The sequence below is a fragment of the Pongo abelii genome, chromosome 1 (assembly GCF_028885655.2).
Source record: "Pongo abelii isolate AG06213 chromosome 1, NHGRI_mPonAbe1-v2.0_pri, whole genome shotgun sequence".
Taxonomy (NCBI): domain Eukaryota; kingdom Metazoa; phylum Chordata; class Mammalia; order Primates; family Hominidae; genus Pongo; species Pongo abelii.
Window position 1 is genome coordinate 114,701,745 of NC_071985.2, and position 17,589 is coordinate 114,719,333.

General features: G+C 37.9%; 1 protein-coding gene across 9 annotated transcripts in view; it reads left to right on the forward strand.

The window, feature by feature from the left end:
- Positions 1 to 17,589, forward strand: part of SPAG17 (sperm associated antigen 17) — a 248,047-nt gene that overhangs the window by 190,858 nt on the left and 39,600 nt on the right. For all 9 annotated transcript variants that reach the window (XR_008512558.1, XR_008512547.1, XM_054528865.1 and 6 more), the window contains 5 exons: positions 2,692 to 2,846; positions 5,293 to 5,481; positions 14,169 to 14,314; positions 14,412 to 14,542; positions 16,382 to 16,506. Coding sequence is in view for 7 of the 9 variants with exons in the window: in XM_054528865.1 (XP_054384840.1) it covers positions 2,692 to 2,846; positions 5,293 to 5,481; positions 14,169 to 14,314; positions 14,412 to 14,542; positions 16,382 to 16,506 (746 nt within the window). In the remaining 2 variants the exon portion in view is untranslated. The remainder of the gene's footprint in view (positions 1 to 2,691; positions 2,847 to 5,292; positions 5,482 to 14,168; positions 14,315 to 14,411; positions 14,543 to 16,381; positions 16,507 to 17,589) is intronic.

Below are 17,589 nucleotides of genomic sequence, written 5' to 3' on the forward strand. Positions count from 1 at the left end.
TGTCTTTTGCCCACTTTTTAATGGGGTTGTTTGTTTTTTTGCTTGTTAATTTGTTTAAGTTCCTTATGGATGCTGGATGTTAGCATGGATGCACCTTTGTCAGATGCATAGTTTGTATATATTTTCTCCCATTCTGTAGGTTGTCAGTTTAGTCTGTTGATAGTTTCTTTTGCTGTGCAGAAGTTCTTTGTTTTACTTAGAGCTCACTTGTCAATTTTTGCTTTTGTTGCAATTGCTTTTGGTATCTTTGTCATGAAATCTTTGCCTGTTCCTATGTCTAGAATGGTATTGCCTAGGTTGTCTTTCAGGGTTTTTATAATTTTGGGTTTTACAAATTTATTCTTTAATTCATTTTTAGATAATTATTCTATATGGTGTAAGGAAGGGGTGCGGTTTCGATCTTCTGCATATGGCCAGCCATTTATCTCAGTACCATTTATTGAATAGGGAGTCCTTTCATCTTTGCTTATTTTTGTTGGTTTGTTTAAGATCAGATGACTGCAGGTGTGTGGCTTTATTTCTGGGCTCTCCATTCTGTTCCATTGGTCTATGTGTCTGTTTTGTGGTTTTGGTACCAGTACCATGCCATTTTGGTAACTGTAGTCCTGTAGTATAGTTTGAAGTTGAGTAGCACGGTTGCCTCCAGCTTTGTTCTTTGTACTTATCATTTTTAGTTGTGAGAGTACTTAAAATCTATTCTCTTAGAAATTTTCAAAATACAATATGTTATTTACTATAGTCACCATGTTATACAGTATATCTCTTTAATTTATTCCTCTTATATAACTGAAATTTTATATCCTTTGACCAACATCTCCCCAACTCCTCACCCCGATGGCTGGTAACTACCATTCTACTCTCTACTTGCATGAGTTCAACTTCTGTAGAATCTGCATATAAGTGTGCTATTTGTCTTTCTGTACCTGGATTATTTTACTTAAAATAATGTCCTCCAGGTTTATCCATATTGTTGCAAATGACAGATTTCTTTTTTTTTTACACTGAATAGTATTCTATTGCCTATATTTACTACATTTTCTTTATTTATTCATCCATTGGTGAACAGGTAGACTGATTCCAAATCTTGGTTTTTGTGAATAATGCTGCAATGAATATGAGGATGCATTAGGACCTTTTATTATGATCATTATCTCAACAGAGATGGGAGTGATAACAGCTCTAGTTAGCTGATGGTTAGTAATAGTCTTTGATTGGTGGCAACTAAAACCTAATAACCATGATTCATCTGTCCTAGATACTAGCTTTCAGATGTTTCCTTTGATCCTCAAGGCATCTAATTTGCATAAATAGGTGACCTCAGATAGGTCTTCAGTCTCAGCATGTCTTTCGTCAGAAAGGTGGTATCAGAAAAAAGGAAACTGTAGCTGCTAATTAACTGGAACCTGCTCAAAGACTCTAAAAGCCTTCCGCTCTTCTGAACCTGAATTTAAGAAATATTTTTAATGAGAAGTTATTCCATGAGTTCCCTTTCCTTAATGTCAATGTTTTTTATTGGTTATATTTAAGATGTACAAAATGATATTTTGATATCCATATACATAGTGGACTAAGTGAAGCAAATTAATATATCTCTTACCTCATATAGTTTGTGTGTGTGTGTGTGTGTGTGTGTGTGTGTGCTATGAGCACCTAAAGTCTACACTCTTGGAAAATTGTCATTATACAATACAAGTTATTGACTATAGTTTTTATGCTATACATTACATTCTTGTACTTATTCATCTTACATAATTGTATAATTGTAACTTTATATGCTTTGACCTACATCTCCCCAACCCACCCACAAAATCATGCATATCATATTATGATGCACTAACTTTATTTCTGCTTATAGAGAGAGGGACATTCATACACATTTGCACAAGGAAACAAGTACAGAGGAGTGACTTGCAGCATTGAGTATAATATTGAAATATTGGGAAAATATAAATGTCCATCAATGGCAGAATAGAAAAACAAAATGTGGTAAATTCCTACAAAATAATACTATAAGGTTGTTAAGGGGAGTCATACACACACAAATAAATATATCTATGCACACATATATGTATAGATAGATGGATGGATACATATAGATCAAGATGGTTAGAGGTCTTGAAACTGTATTAAATGAAAAAAGCAGGTGTAGAATGACAGTACAGTAATTACATAAATACATAGAATGACATATAGCTTACATACATTTAAAGCACACACATTTATATTGTTCATGATATATATGTACATAAAAGTATAAAAATGAATTTCAAGATAGAAATAAGCCCAGATATAAGGAGAAACTTCAATTTTATCTGTAATTTTTATTTTACATATGTATTAAAAAGTATAAATTTTAATTGATGAATATCTGAGTGCTTAAATTATATTTTATGCTTTTCAATTTTTCAAGTTGAAAAATCAGATGTTCTCAACTCCTACAAATAAATAGTGAGAATAAGACAGCATACTAAATTAAGAAGATTTTTTCTGGAAGAATTATTCTGAATTGACAAGAACAGCAGGCCACACTCCAACCCTGTGGAGTTCTCAGTACTTGCTCTAGACTTTACAATTGTGTTTTTTCCATGGGGAATCCAGATAGCCGGGAAACAGCAGCAAAATCAATAGGCTGAGGTCTGTTTTGCAATGTCTGCATCCTATCAGATCTGCTTAACTTGCATTTTCTTATAGCCGAGGATCCTCGGACTGTCACCAGGCAGGTGAAGTGTATGCGGGTAGAAAGCTCACGCTATGCCACTGTTATCGCCAACTGTGAGGACAGTAGCTGCTGTGCCACCTTTGGAGATGGAACAACTATTATTGCAAAGCCACAGGGAACATACCAGGTAGGTCTACGAGGAAAATGAGAAGTGCCAAAGATGAGTGTCTATTCAGCTGAGAAAACCCACTTCTCTGGAGCAGTAAAAATGCCTGCAATGTACACTGCTGTTGCTTTCCTTTCTCTTATAATACTAACATCTTAGAATATACTTGTCAAACTCTTATTTATTCATTCCTTTTTACATCCCATGCCAGAAAAATATTGTCCTGCTTGTTTTGAAAAACTTTGGTAGTTTTGGACCAAGGTTATAAACCAAAATGTGTTAGTTGAGGATTTCTTATGTGCTAGGCACTGTGGGTGTTAGAAACACTTAGATGATTTGGCTTGTGCCTAACAGACTAGCTTCACCTCCTGCCACCTCGACCCTCATTCTCATTCTCCATCCTTCCCACCTCCAGTCAGTCCTCACTACTCTACTCAAAGTCCTAGCAGGACAAGATGGAGCACATGGTGTGTGTGGTCCCTGGAGGGCAGTTCTCCTAGCTGAAGCAAAGTTCTGTCCTTGGAAGGCCAAGGAGGAGCAGTTAGCACCTTTCCCTACCTTTCTGCATTTCCCCTTTAAAGACAACCATCCAGTGTCAGCATGCAGTTCCTTTAGCCTTAAAAGGACTTGCTTTCAGCTTTTCACTTGCTGGAGAAAGGACACTAGAGCAAAGATATTGCAAACAATGTCACTAGATACTGAGAGCTAAAAGCTAGAAGATGATATACAAAGATCTCACTGGCAAACATTTGTTACTGTGAAAGTTGCTGAAGTCAGTTTATCCCTCTCATCTCTTCTGATAATGTTATCCTTCCACCTCTTCATCCAGTGTAGATTATTATGGGGCAAGGAAGGTGCTGGAAGTGAGAGATGAAAGAAAACATAGATATAAATTTTCATGTTTTTGATTAGGCAATAGTTTCTTAGATATGATGCCAAACATACAAGCTTTACCAAAATCAAAAAAAGGTTTGTGATTCAAAGGACACCACCAAGAACGTGAAAAGATAAACTACAGAATAGAAGATGTTATTTGAAAATCATATAACTGATAATGGTCTCATGTACAGAGTACCCTACAACTTAGAACTCTCACAACTCAACAATAAAAAGACTAATAACCCACTTTAAAATGAGCGAAGGATTTGAATTTCTTCAAAGAAGATATGCAAATAGCAAATAAGCCAAGAAAAGATGCTCAACATCATTAGTTGTGAGGGAGCTGCAGCGCAAACTGCAATGAGATATCACTTCACACCCACTAGAAAACTGTAATCAAAAAGACAGATAATCGCAAGTGTTAGCAAAGGTATGGAGAAATTGGAACCCTCAGAAACTGCTGATAGTATAAGTCACTTTGGAAAGTGGTTAGTCACTTGGAAAATGGTATAGTCACTTTGGAAAACAACTTGGCACTTCCTCAAAAGGTCAACTTAGTTGTCATATGACCCAGCAATTCCACTCCTAGATATATATCCAAGAGAAAACGTACATCTGCACAAAAACTTGTACACAATATTTACAGCAACATCTTTAATAATAGCAAAACTGAAAACACCGCAAATGATGCCAACTCATAAGTGAATAAAGAAAATCTGATATAGCCATACAATGGAATATTACTTATCCATAAAATGGAATAAAGTACTGTGTGCTATAACATGAGTGAACCTTGAAAACGTTGTGCTAACTGAAAGAAGCCAGACACAAAAGGCCACAGAGTACATGCTTCCATTTAAATGAAGTATCTAGAATAGGTATATCCATAGACAGTACATTAGTGGTTGCCAGGGCCTAAGGCCTAGTGATCCAGAAAGATTTCTGATGGGACCAGCGTTTCTTTGAGGGATGATAAAAGTGTTGTGGAATTCGTGATAATGGCTTCACACATTTTTGAATATACTAAAACCCACGGAATTATACACTTTTAAAGGGTAAATCTATGATATGTAAATTATATTTCAGAAAAAGATCTGTTTGAACCAGAATTCATTACATGAAGTCTATTACTTAAGGACTGTGTCAGCCACCAGAGAGAGGAGAGATGAGTTTCCAAGAGCACTTATCGCACGGTTTTATACCTTTTCAGAGATGCTTCTTATCCAAGATCATGAGCAACCCCAAACATTTAGAATAGGACGAATAGGGCCAAACATGTATATAACCTCAGCTAAAATATGTTAAATATTAGAAATAAGGGGGCATAAGACAATTACTTAGAAGAGATATTAAAGTGAGCAGATAAGATATGAGGATACAGGAGAAATGATATCCTAACTATTCCGTTTGCCTCTTTATCAAGTAGCCCTTTCCAAACCTTAAGTTCTCTCTTGGTTAATGTTTTCCTCCTGCAAACACACTTTGTGACTAGGATCAATGGATATTCTTTTTCCTAAAATGGTTTTCCAAGTCCCACATATTGAACAAGAAAATTTTAATAATTTCTCTCCTTCTGTTACTCTTTCAGGTGTTACCTCCAAACACAGGCTCTCTTTATATTGACAAGGATTGTTCAGCTATGTACTGCCATGAATCAAGCAGTAATATATACTATCCTTTTCAAAAGCGTGAGCAGCTGCGATCTGGCAGGTACATCATGAGGCATACTTCAGAGGTTATCTGTGAGGTTCTGGATCCTGAGGGAAACACTTTTCAGGTAAAGTGCACCTTTGGTATGGAGAGAGAGCCTGTGGCTTTGCTTTTGAGATATTTCACACTACAAAGCTTCCATGTAGATTTTTACCTTAGTTGCCTTGGGATTAATTATCCACTTACTGCCAATACTTTGGGCAAGCAGTAATGAATGTCAGTACATTTCCTTTGATTCTTAAGTGTACTTTCATGGGGAATGGCAAGCTGAATAATTGGTGGGATAGAAATGTTAGGGCTAAATAAATAATTAGAACAGAAAGGAAGAAACAGTAGCAGACATCTGAAAATAATGCCAACATAAAGAATGATGTGGCAATGGTCCTTATCCAAGTTGAAGTCAGAGCAAACACAAGACAGCAGGCAAGTTTCTTTGAGTAGTCACAGAGTAAGATGGTAAGAAGGATGCAGTAGGGTTGAAAGTGGGGAAGTGGACCAACATCCAAGCTGAGTGCCAAATCAAGAACACAATCCTGAAGATGGCTGAATAGGAACAGCTCCAATCAGCAGCTCCCAGTGTGATCGACGCAGAAGATGGGTGATTTCTGCATTTCCAACTGAAGTACCTGGTTCATCTCACTGGGACCGATTGGACAGTGGGTGCAACCCACAGAGGGCAAGATGAAGCAGGGCAGAGCATCGCCTCACCTGGGAAGTGCAAGGTGTCGGGGGATTTCCCTTTCCTAGCCAAGGGAAGCCATGACAAACTGTACCTGGAAAAACAGGACATTCCTGCCCAAATACTGTGCTTTTCCAATGGTCTTAGCAACAACAGACAAGGAGATTCTCTCCCATGCCTGGCTCGGTGGGTCTCACGCCCAAGGAGCCTTGCTGACTGCTAGCACAGCAGCCTGAGATTGAACAGCGAGGCGGCAGCCTGGCTGGGGGAGGGGCGTCCACCATTACTGAGGCTTGAGTAGGTAAACAAAGCAGCCAGGAAGCTCGAACTGGGCAAAGCCCACCGCAGCTCGGCAAGGCCTACTGCCTCTAGACTCCACCTCTGTGGGCAGGGCTTAGCTGAACGAAAGGCAGCAGACAACTTCTGCAGACTTAACCATCCTTGTCTGACAGCTCTGAAGAGAGCAGTGGTTCTCCCAGCATGGCGTTTGAACTCTGAGAATGGACACACTGCCTCCTCAAGTGGGTCCATGACCCCCGTGTAGCCTAACTGGGAGACACCTCCCAGTAGGTACCAACAGACACCGCATATAGGCAGGTGCCCCTCTGGGATGAAGCTTCCGGAGGAAGGATCAGGCAGCAATATTTGCTGTTCTGCAATATTTGTTGTTCTGTGGCCTCCACTAGTGATACCCAGGCATCCAGCAAACTCCAACAGACCTGCAGCTGAAGGACCTGACTATTAGAAGGAAAACTAACAAACAGAAAGGAATAGTATCAGCATCAACAAAAAGGACATCTACACCAAAACCCCATCTGTAGGTCACCAACATCAAAGACCAAAGGTAGGTAGATACAACCACAAAGATGGGGAGAAACTGGAGCAGAAAAGTTGAAAATTCTAAAAATCAGAGTGCTTCTCCTCCAAAGGATCACAGCTTCTCGCCAGCAACAGAACAAAGCTGGATGGAGACTGACTTTGATGAGTTGACAGACGTAGGCTTCAGAAGGTCAGTTATAACAAACTTCTCTGAGCTAAAGAAACATGTTCAAACCCATCGCAAAGAAGCTAAAAACCTTGAAAAAAAGCTTAGACGAATGGCTAGGTAGAATCAACCATGTAGAGAAGACATTAAATGACCTCATGGAGCTGAAAACCATGGCATGAGAACGTCATGACACATGCACAAGCTTCAATAGCTGATTTAATCAAGTGGAAGAAAGGGTATAAGTGATTGAAGATCAAATTAATGAAATAAAGTGAGAAAAGAAATTTAGAGTAAAAAGAAACAAACAAAGCCTCCAAGACATATGGGACTATGTGAAAAGATGAAATCTATGTTTGATTGATGGACCTGAAAGTGATGGGGAGAATGGAACCAAGTTGGAAAACACTCTTCAGGATATTATCCAGGAGAACTCCTCAACCTAGCAAGGCAGGCCAACATTCAAATTCAGGAAATACAGAGAACATCACAAAGATACTCCTCGAGAAGAGCATCCCCAAGACACATAAGCGTCAAATTCACCAGGGTTGAAATGAAGGAAAAAATGTTAATGGCAGCCAGAGAGAAAGGTCGGGTTACCACAAAGGGAAGCCCATCAGACTAATAGCTGATCTCTTGGCAGAAACTCTACAAGCCAGAAGAGAGTGGGGGCCGATATTCAACATTCTTAGAGAAAAGAATTTTCAACCCCAAATTTCATATCCAGTCAAACTAAGCTTCTTAAGTGAAGGAGAAATAAAATCCTTTACAGACAAGCAAATGCTGAGAGATTTTGTTACCACTAGGCCTGCCTTACAAGAGCACCCAAAGGAAGCACTAAACATGGCAAGAAACAACCAGTACCAGCTACTACAAAAACATGCCAGACTGTAAAGACCATCTATGCTATGAAGAAACTGCATCAACTAATGGGCAAAATAACCAGCTAACATCATAATGACAGGATCGAATTCACACATAACAATATTAACCTTAAATGTAAATGGGCTAAATGCCCCAATTAAAAGACGTAGACTGGCAAACTGGATAAAGAGTCAAGACCCATCAGTGTGCTGTATTCAGGAGACCCACCTCATGTGCAAAGACACACATAGGCTCAAAATAAAGGGTTGGAGGAAGATCTACCAAGCAAATGGAAAGAAAAAAAAAAAAGCAGGGGTTGCAATCCTAGTCTCTGATAAAACAGACTTTAAACCAACAAACATCAAAAGAGACAAAGAAGGTCATTACATAATTGTAAAGGGATCAATTCAACAAGAAGAACTAACTATTCTAAATATATATACACCCAATACAGGAACAGCCAGATTCATAAAGCAAGTCCTTAGAGACCTACAAAGAGACTTAGACTCCCACACAATAGTAATGGGAGACTTTAACACCCCACTGTCAATATTAGACAGATCAATGAGACAGAAGGTTAACAGGGATATCCAGGACTTGAACTCAGCTCTGCACCAAGCAGAACTAATAGACATCTACAGAACTCTCCACCCCAAATCAACAGAATATACATTCTTCTCATCACCACATCGCACTTATTCTAAAATTGACCACATAATTGGAAGTAAAGCACTCCTCAGCAAATGTAAAAGAACAGAAATCACAACAAACTGTCTCTCAGATCACAGTGCAATCAAATTAGAACTCAGCATTAAGAAACTCACTCAAAACCACACAACTACCTGGAAACTTAACAACTTGTTCCTGAATGACTACTGGGTAAATAACAAAATGAAGGCAGCAATAAAGATGTTCTTTGAAACCAATGAGAACAAAGGCACAACATACCAGAATCTCTGGGACACATTTAAAGCAGTGTGTAGAGGAAAATTTGTAGCACTAAATGCCCATGAGAGAAAGCAGGAAATATCTAAAACTGGCACCCTAACATCACAATTAAAAGAACTAGAGAAGCAAGAGGAAACAAATTCAAAAGCTAGCAGAAGGCAAGAAATAACTAAGATCAGAGCAGAACTGAAAGAGATAACGACACAAAAAACCCTTCAAAAAAATCAATGAATTGCCAGGAGCTGGTTTTTTGAAAAGATCAACAAAATTGATAGACCACTAGCAGGACTAATAAAGAAGAAAAGAGAGAAGAATCAAATAGACACAATAAAAAATGATAAAGAGATATCACCACGGATCCCACAGAAATACAAACTACCATCAGAGAATACTATAAACACCTCTACGCAAATAAACTAGAAAATCTAGAAGAAATGGATAAATTCCTGGACACATACACCCTCCCAAGCCTAAACCAGGAAGAAGTTGAATCTCTGAATAGACCAATAACAGGCTCTGAAATTGAGGCAATAATTAGTAGCCTACTAGCCAAAAAAAGTCCAGGACCAGACGGATTCACAGCTAAATTCTAACAGGTACAAAGAGGACCTGGTACCATTCCTTCTGAAACTATTCCAATCAATAGAAAAAGAGGGAATCCTCCCTAACTCGTTTTATGAGGCCAATATCATCCTGACACCAAAGCCTGGCAGAGACACAACAAAAAAGGAGAATTTTAGACCAATATCCCTGATGAACATCGATGTGAAATCCTCAATAAAATACTGGCAAACCGAATCCAACCGCACATCAAAGCCTTATCCACCATGTTCAGGTCGGCTTCATCCCCAGGTTGCAAGGCTGGTTCAACATATGCAAATCGTTAAGCATAATCCATCACATAAACAGAACCAACAACGAAAACCACATGATTATCTCAATAGATGCAGAAAAGGCCTTGGACAAAATTCAACAGCCCTTCATGCTAAAACCTCTCAATAAACTAGGTATTGATGGAATGTATCTCAAAATAATAAGAGTTATTTATGACAAACCCACAGCCAATATCATACTGAATGGGCAAAAAGTGGAAGCATTCCCTTTGAAAACCGGCACAAGCCAAGAATGCCCTCTCTCACCACTCCTATTCAACATAGTGTCGGAAGTTCTGGCCAGGGCAATCAGGCAAGAGAAAGAAATAAAGGGTATTCAATTAGGAAAAGAGGAAGTCAAATTGTCCCTGTTTGCAGATGACATGATTGTATATTTAGAAAACCCCATCATCTCAGCCCAAAATCTCCTTAAGCTGATAAGCAATTTCAGCAAATCTCAAGACACAAAATCAATGGGCAAAAATCACAAGCATTCCTATACATCAATAACAGACAAACAGAGAGCCAAACGTGTGAACCACCATTCACAATTGCTACAAAGAGAATAAAATACCTAGGAATCCAACTTACAAGGGACGTGAAGGACCTCTTCAAGGAGAACTACAAACCACTGCTCAACTAAATAAAAGAGGACACAAATAAATGGAAGAACGTTCCATGCTCATGGATAGGAAGAATCAATATTGTGAAAATGGCCATACTGCCCAAGGTAATTTATAGATTCAATGCCATCCCCATTAAGCTACCAATGACTTTCTTCACAGAATTGGAAAAAACTACTTTAAAATTCATATGGAACCAAGAAAGAGCCCACATTGCCAAGACAATCCTAAGAAAAAAGAACAAAGCTGGAGGCATCACACTACCTGACTTCAAACTATACTACAAGGCTACAGTAACCAAAACAGCATGGTACTGGTACCAAAACAGAGATATAGACCAGTGGACCAGAACAGAGGCCTCAGAAATAACACCACACATCTACAACCATCTGATCTTTGACAAATTTGACAAAAATAAGAAATGAGGAAACGATTCCCTATTTAATAAATGGTGCTGGGAAAACTGGCAAGCCATATGTAGAAAGCTGAAACTGGATCCCTTCCTTACACCTTATACAAAAATTAATTCAAGATGGATTAAAGACTTACATGTTAGACCTAAAACCATAAAAACCCTAGAAGAAAACCTAGGCAATACCATTCAGGACATAGGCATGGGCAAGTACTTCATGACTAAAACACCAAAAGCAATGGCAACAAAAGCCAAAATTGACAAATGAGATCTAATTAAACTAAAGAGCATCTGTACGGCAAAAGAAACTACCATCAGAGTGAACAGGCAACCTACAGAATGGGAGAAAATTTTTGCAATCTACTCATCTGACAAAGGGCTAATATCCAGAATCTACAAAGAACTTAAACAAATTTACAAGAAAAAAACAACCCCATCAAAAAGTGGGCAAAGGATATGAACAGACACTTCTCAAAAGAAGACATTTATGCAGCCAACAGACACATGAAAAAATGCTCATCATCATGGTCATCAGAGAAATGCAAATCAAAACCACAATGAAATACCATCACACACCAGTTGGAATGGCAATCATTAAAAAGTCAGGAAACAACAGATGCTGGAGAGGATGTGGAGAAATAGGAACGCTTTTACACTGTTGGTGGGAGTGTAAACTAGTTCAACCATTGTGGAAGACGGTGTGGCGATTCCTCAAGGCCCTAGAACCAGAAATACTATTTGACCCAGCAATCCCATTACTGGGTATACACCCAAAGGATTATAAATCATGCTACTATAAAGACACATGCACACGTATGTTTATTGCGGCACTATTCACAATAGCAAAGACTTGGAACCAACCCAAATGTCCAACAATGATAGACTGGATTAAGAAAATGTGGCACATATACACCATGGAATACTATGCAGACATAAAAAAGGATGAGTTAATGTCCTTTGCAGGGACATGGATGAAGCTGGAAACCATCATTCTCAGAAAACTATCACAAGGACAGAAAACCAAACACCACGTGTTCTCACTCATAGGTGGGAACTGAACAATGAGAACACTTGGACACAGGGCGGGGAACATCACACACGGGGGCCTGTCAGGGGGTAGGAGGCTGGGGGATGGATAGCATTAGGAGAAATACCTAATGTAAATGACGGGTTGATGGGTGCAGCAAACCAATATGGCACATGTATACATATGTATCAAACCTGCACGCACATGTGCCCTAGAATTTAAAGTATAATAATAATAATAAAAGAACACAATCCTGTTCACAATAGCCACCAAAAAATAAAATACCTAAGAATACAGCTAACCAGGGAGGTGAAAGTTCTCTACACTGAGAATTACAAAACATTGATAAGATAAATCAGATTTGACACAACCAAATGGGAAAACATTCCATGATCATGGATAGGAAGAATCAATATTGTTAAAATGGCCATACTGCCCAAAGCAATTTACAGATTCAAGACTATTCCTATCACAGTACCAATGACATTCTTCACAGAATTAGAAAAAGCTATTCTAAAATTAACATGGAACCAAAAAAAGAGCCCAAATAGCCAAAGCAATCCTAAGCAAAAAGAACAAAGGTTGAGGCATCACATTACCCAACTTCAGCTGTACTACAGGGCTGCAATAACCAAAATAGCATGATACCAGTACTAAAACAGACGCATAGACCAATGAAACCGAATAGAGAGCCCAGATATAAAGTTGCACACCTACAATCATCTGATCTTCAACAAAACCAACAAAAACAAGCAATGAGGAAAGGACTCCCTAGTCAATAAATGGTACTGGGATAAATGGCTAGCTATATGCAGAAGGTTGAAACTAGACCCCTTCCTTACACCATATACAACAATTGTCTCAAGATGTATTAAAGACTTAAATGTGAAACCTAAACTACAAAAACCCTTGAAGAAAACCCAGAAAATACCATTCTGGTCACAGACTCTGGCAAAGATTTCATGGCAAAGACACCAAAAGCAATTGCAACAAAAGCAAAAACTGACAAAAGGGACCTAATTAAACTAAAAAGCTTCTGTACAGCAAAAGAAACTATCAACAGACTAACTATCAACTGACTAAACAGACAACCTACAGAATGGGAGAAAATATTTGCTTCTTTGTCTTTCAACACCACGACTATCCCCTCACCTCTAGGTCAGGAATTGGCAAATGATGGCCACTTGTTTATCTATAGCCCATGAACTAAAAATGGTTTCATATATGAGTAAATGGTTTTTGAAAAAACAAAAGAAGAAGACACAATAAAATTATAGGAAATACAAATTTCAATGTCGTTTTATAAAGTTTTATTGGAACACAGTCATGCTCATTTGTTTACATACTGTCTATGGCTGCTTTGCACAATAATGGCAGAGTTGAGTAGTTGCAACAGAGAATGTATGGCCTGCAAACTCAAACTCTAAAATATTTACTATCGTGCCTGTGACAAAAAAGATTTGCCAACCATTGCTCTAGGCATTTATCTTTTTTCTTTTTTTTTTTTTTTTTTTTACTTATCATTCAACAGTGAAATTTTGTCTATCAGCTAGTAGGTATGAAGTTATTTTTTAGATTTGGAGTTATACAACAGAATTCCTAACTTTGTTTTGATATGTAGATAAGCCCTGATCCAGCTTATTTTTTCTTTGCTAAGTAACTGAAACTCTTCACAGCATGAGTTCAAACTGACAAATTTTAATTTACAACAAATTGAAGTGGAAACTTAAAGCTCAAAACCCTCTAGGCCAAGCATTTTTCTGGGCATTGATACTCCTCTTGGGCATCCCCTTCAGTGGTCTTGCAGCATGAATCACACCCCTTCCTGGAGAGACCCATGCCATATTTAGACTGTAACAAAGGACTAGAACATTTTTTCTCATATTCATACTAAATCTGTTTCCCAATGTATTCTACCTATGAGCCACAATTGTGTGTTTGACATCCCAGATTATAAGCGCCTTCCATGCAAAGGTCCTTGCAAATAATTCAAGACAACTATTGCATGAGTACCCATTCCTCCATGTTTAAATTCCCAGTTTCTTGAACCTATCTTCATAGTATGAGGTTTGGAGTATGAGTATCCTCCCCGTCCTATTCACTTCATTCTGAATATGTTTCAGTCTGTGTTCCTGTTCTAGGTGTTGTTTATAAGTAGAGTTATGCTGCTAGGTTTTTACTTTTATTAATGCAGTCTCTACTTAGTAAACAATACCTTACAAATAAACATCTCCAATTTTCTGAGTAAACCCACCAAATCATCTGTTTTCTCAAATTGGATCAGCAGAAGTATAAGCATTACGACTTTCTTTTCTTTTAGTTGCTTACATACTTCATCCCTTAGGTCATGGCTGATGGTAGCATATCAACTATATTACCTGAAAAAAAATTGGAAGATGATTTAAATGAAAAAACTGAGGGCTGTGATAGTCTGTCCTCTATGCACCTTGAAAAGAATCATCGGCAAATCTATGGTGAACATGTCCCCAGGTAAAATAATAATACTATAATTTTACTTTTAATTCTAAGTTCAAGGAGAATTTTAATGGAATACTTGAAGTGATTATATTTTTATTCCTTCAAATAGGTTTTTTGTTATGTATGCTGATGGATCAGGAATGGAACTTCTTCGAGACAGTGACATAGAAGAATATCTATCTTTGGCATATAAAGAATCAAATACTGTTGTTCTCCAAGAGCCAGTGCAGGAACAGCCAGGTAAAGGACCCATACTGTCTGGAATGCATGGTGTCTCTTTGCCAATTCTCATCCTCCTTACTATCCGGTCTATCTTCATGTCATCTTACTTTTTCCGCTTTGCTCACTTTTCTGCTCTACTTTGGAAAGTAGAGCAAAAATAAGTTGACATGAATAAGTCATATCAACTTATTTATATAGCTACTCGAATTTAGGTGTATATCAAGATATATCTTAGCACCAATCTGCATATGCTGAGTATGCATCTCTCTTCTCCTATAAGCAGAGTTGTATCTTTGTTTAGGTACGTACCAAAGTTCTGTTTTATGAGTTCATTTCATCTTGGTAAGAAAAAACAAAGAACAGTGAGATATCTCTTGTACATTCATTTTTTGTCATTTTGAAGATGTTGCTTTGATGAAATTGATAGGTGAGTTATAATGCCAACCTGAAATACCCAATAAGTTATATAAGGTATATTCATTGGGTACTTATGTTGTTTTCATCAACTTCAAAGAAATAGGTGTGTTGCCAGAGGTTAGAGATACATATCGCATTAAGTAAGAACCATCCAATATATGTAATATGTGTATTTAAATATAGATATAAGCCTACATATTATCTGTGTACAAAACCTATGTGCCGTGCCTAGGTTTATGTGTGTGTGTGTGTGTGTGTGTGTGTGTGTGTGTGTGTTATTTCATCTTTTCTCTGTGTTTTGGGATACATTTTGTGTGCATTTATAAATATGCCTGCATTTCTGTGCCCTTATAACTTTTAGTGTATCAATGCACATGTGCATGTCATTAATACACCTTGCTCTTTGTGAATATGGAACATGGTGGACTCTGACTGACCCCCAGTCAGTGTGGTGCATGTATGGAACTGTTGGAGAATAAGAATTCATCTCACATTGGTTTGTTAGTCATTTAACTAGCCTCTACTTGACAAACCACCATGTACTAAACACTGGCTGGGTGTTAGGAATACAATGGTGAACTAAAACAGGCATGGACCCTGTTTCAGTGGAGCTCTTAGGTTACTGGGAGAGATAGATGTTAATTATAAAGTCACACACTGTATGATTATAAGTTGGGATAAGGTCTATGATGGAAAAGAACATAGTTCTGTGAGAGAATCTAACAGAAGAAACTGACATAGTCAAGAAGGCTTCCCTGAAGACACCTGAGCCAAGAGCTAGTGGGTAGGTAATGGTTAATTAAGGTAAGAGAGAGAGCTTTCTTGGAAAAGAAAACATAAAGGAGAAAGCATAAAGCATTGGAAAACACAGGTTGGGGGAAAGGCCAAAGTAGCTGAAGCACAGAGGGGAAGAACAGTACAAGTTGAGGTAGAGGCAAAAGAATGTTAAGGACCATCTTTTATCTCATGAGCAATGTGAAGGCAAAAAAGAGTTTTCACCATGGACTAACATAATCAGTCACCCTGACTGCAAGGGAAGGTTCATTCACAGAGTATATATAGGTGGCAAAACAAGTTGTTGCTGTAGTCTAGAGCAGGATCTTTTTGAGGCACATAAAGTAGGGTTCACAGAGAGGGAAAAAGATGGACTCAACAAGTTTACTGGGAGAACTGACAGAACTTGTATGTGGTTGGTGAGGGACGGTGAGGTGTCAATGAATACTTCCAGGTGATCTAAATCCAGTCTCTAGGTGTCACAGTGACTAAAAACTTCATCCTTCTTATTTGATTGTGAGGTTCCTAAGTATACTCATTGTGTCTCATTAATCTTTCATGTCTAAGTCTGTTCAAAAAGAGCTTGTTGAATTTAGTCAATGCATTTTCATTTTCTCTGAGTACTTTTGATGGGTAATGGTCTTCTGACAACTTTCTTTGAACCAGGCACCCTAACCATCACAGTCCTTCGCCCTTTCCGTGAAGCATCACCATGGCTAGTAAAAAAGGAAGATACAATTGTCCCTCCTAATCTCCGGTCAAGGTCATGGGAAACATTTCCCTCAGTTGAGGTATATAATTTCTTCTAAAAAGTCATTTTATTAGCGTATACATCCATCCAAGGGCAGTGGACCAGAGTCTTAGGTCTCCTCCCATATATTCGTATATTTTCATTCTTATGTAAATTGTTAATGTGCTCAAGGAGTTTTATATTTCAAGATGCTAACATTTGTAGATGTGGCAACAACATTTCAGAGGAATACTCCTGGTTAGCTCATTTCAGTTTTATTTCTTTTATCCTGTATTGCAGGCTTGAACATCTTCCTATAATATGCAGACATTCTTTCTGAGTAAGCCAGGTTACACCTCTGTCATGGAATTACTGATACTATATCATACAGAAATCTTTCCTTCTATCATTTCTTATTTGTTAATTTTAATGCACAATTTTGTGCCTTTTACTCTCCCTTTTTTTCTTCATATATTAAAAATGCACAAACTGACCATCTAAGAATAATATGAAGGATTTTATGCACATTTGCAATTGCAGTGTTAGAAAGCAAACATTGTAATTATGTCAGTTAAGAGAAGCTCCAGCTAAATTTAAAAAAAAAACAACAAAATATCTTGGGTAAGAATCAATGAAGTCCTGCATCTTGCATAATTTACCATTTCATTTTACAAGCAATTTATGTCACATGTCCAACATATTGTCAGGTGTTAAATAATTAAATCAGTGAAGCTATTGATGGTATGATTAGAGATTGATAGTAGTGTTAATTGAGATAGTTTTTGATTGTCATCATTTTTGCTGTCCTACACTAAACCTTGTAATAGCAAACACAGATGATGAACATTTAAGATTACAATGACCTCCTAGCCCTGTGGTTAAATTTGGTGACTGTAGTCAACATGGTAAGATGAAGGTGACTTGAATTGTGGTCCTGATTCTACCCCTTATTAATGCGGGATCTTGGACAAGTCACACTGGATCTCCATTTCCTTCTCTGAAAATTAAGAGGTCACACCAAATGGTACACTAAGGCTATATCCAAATTGTAAGTACTACATGATGACAAAGGGTATGCCACATCTAAGACTATTGAAGGAAGTTTATTCTCATCCTCTGAAACTCTTATGCTCTGACCTTCTAC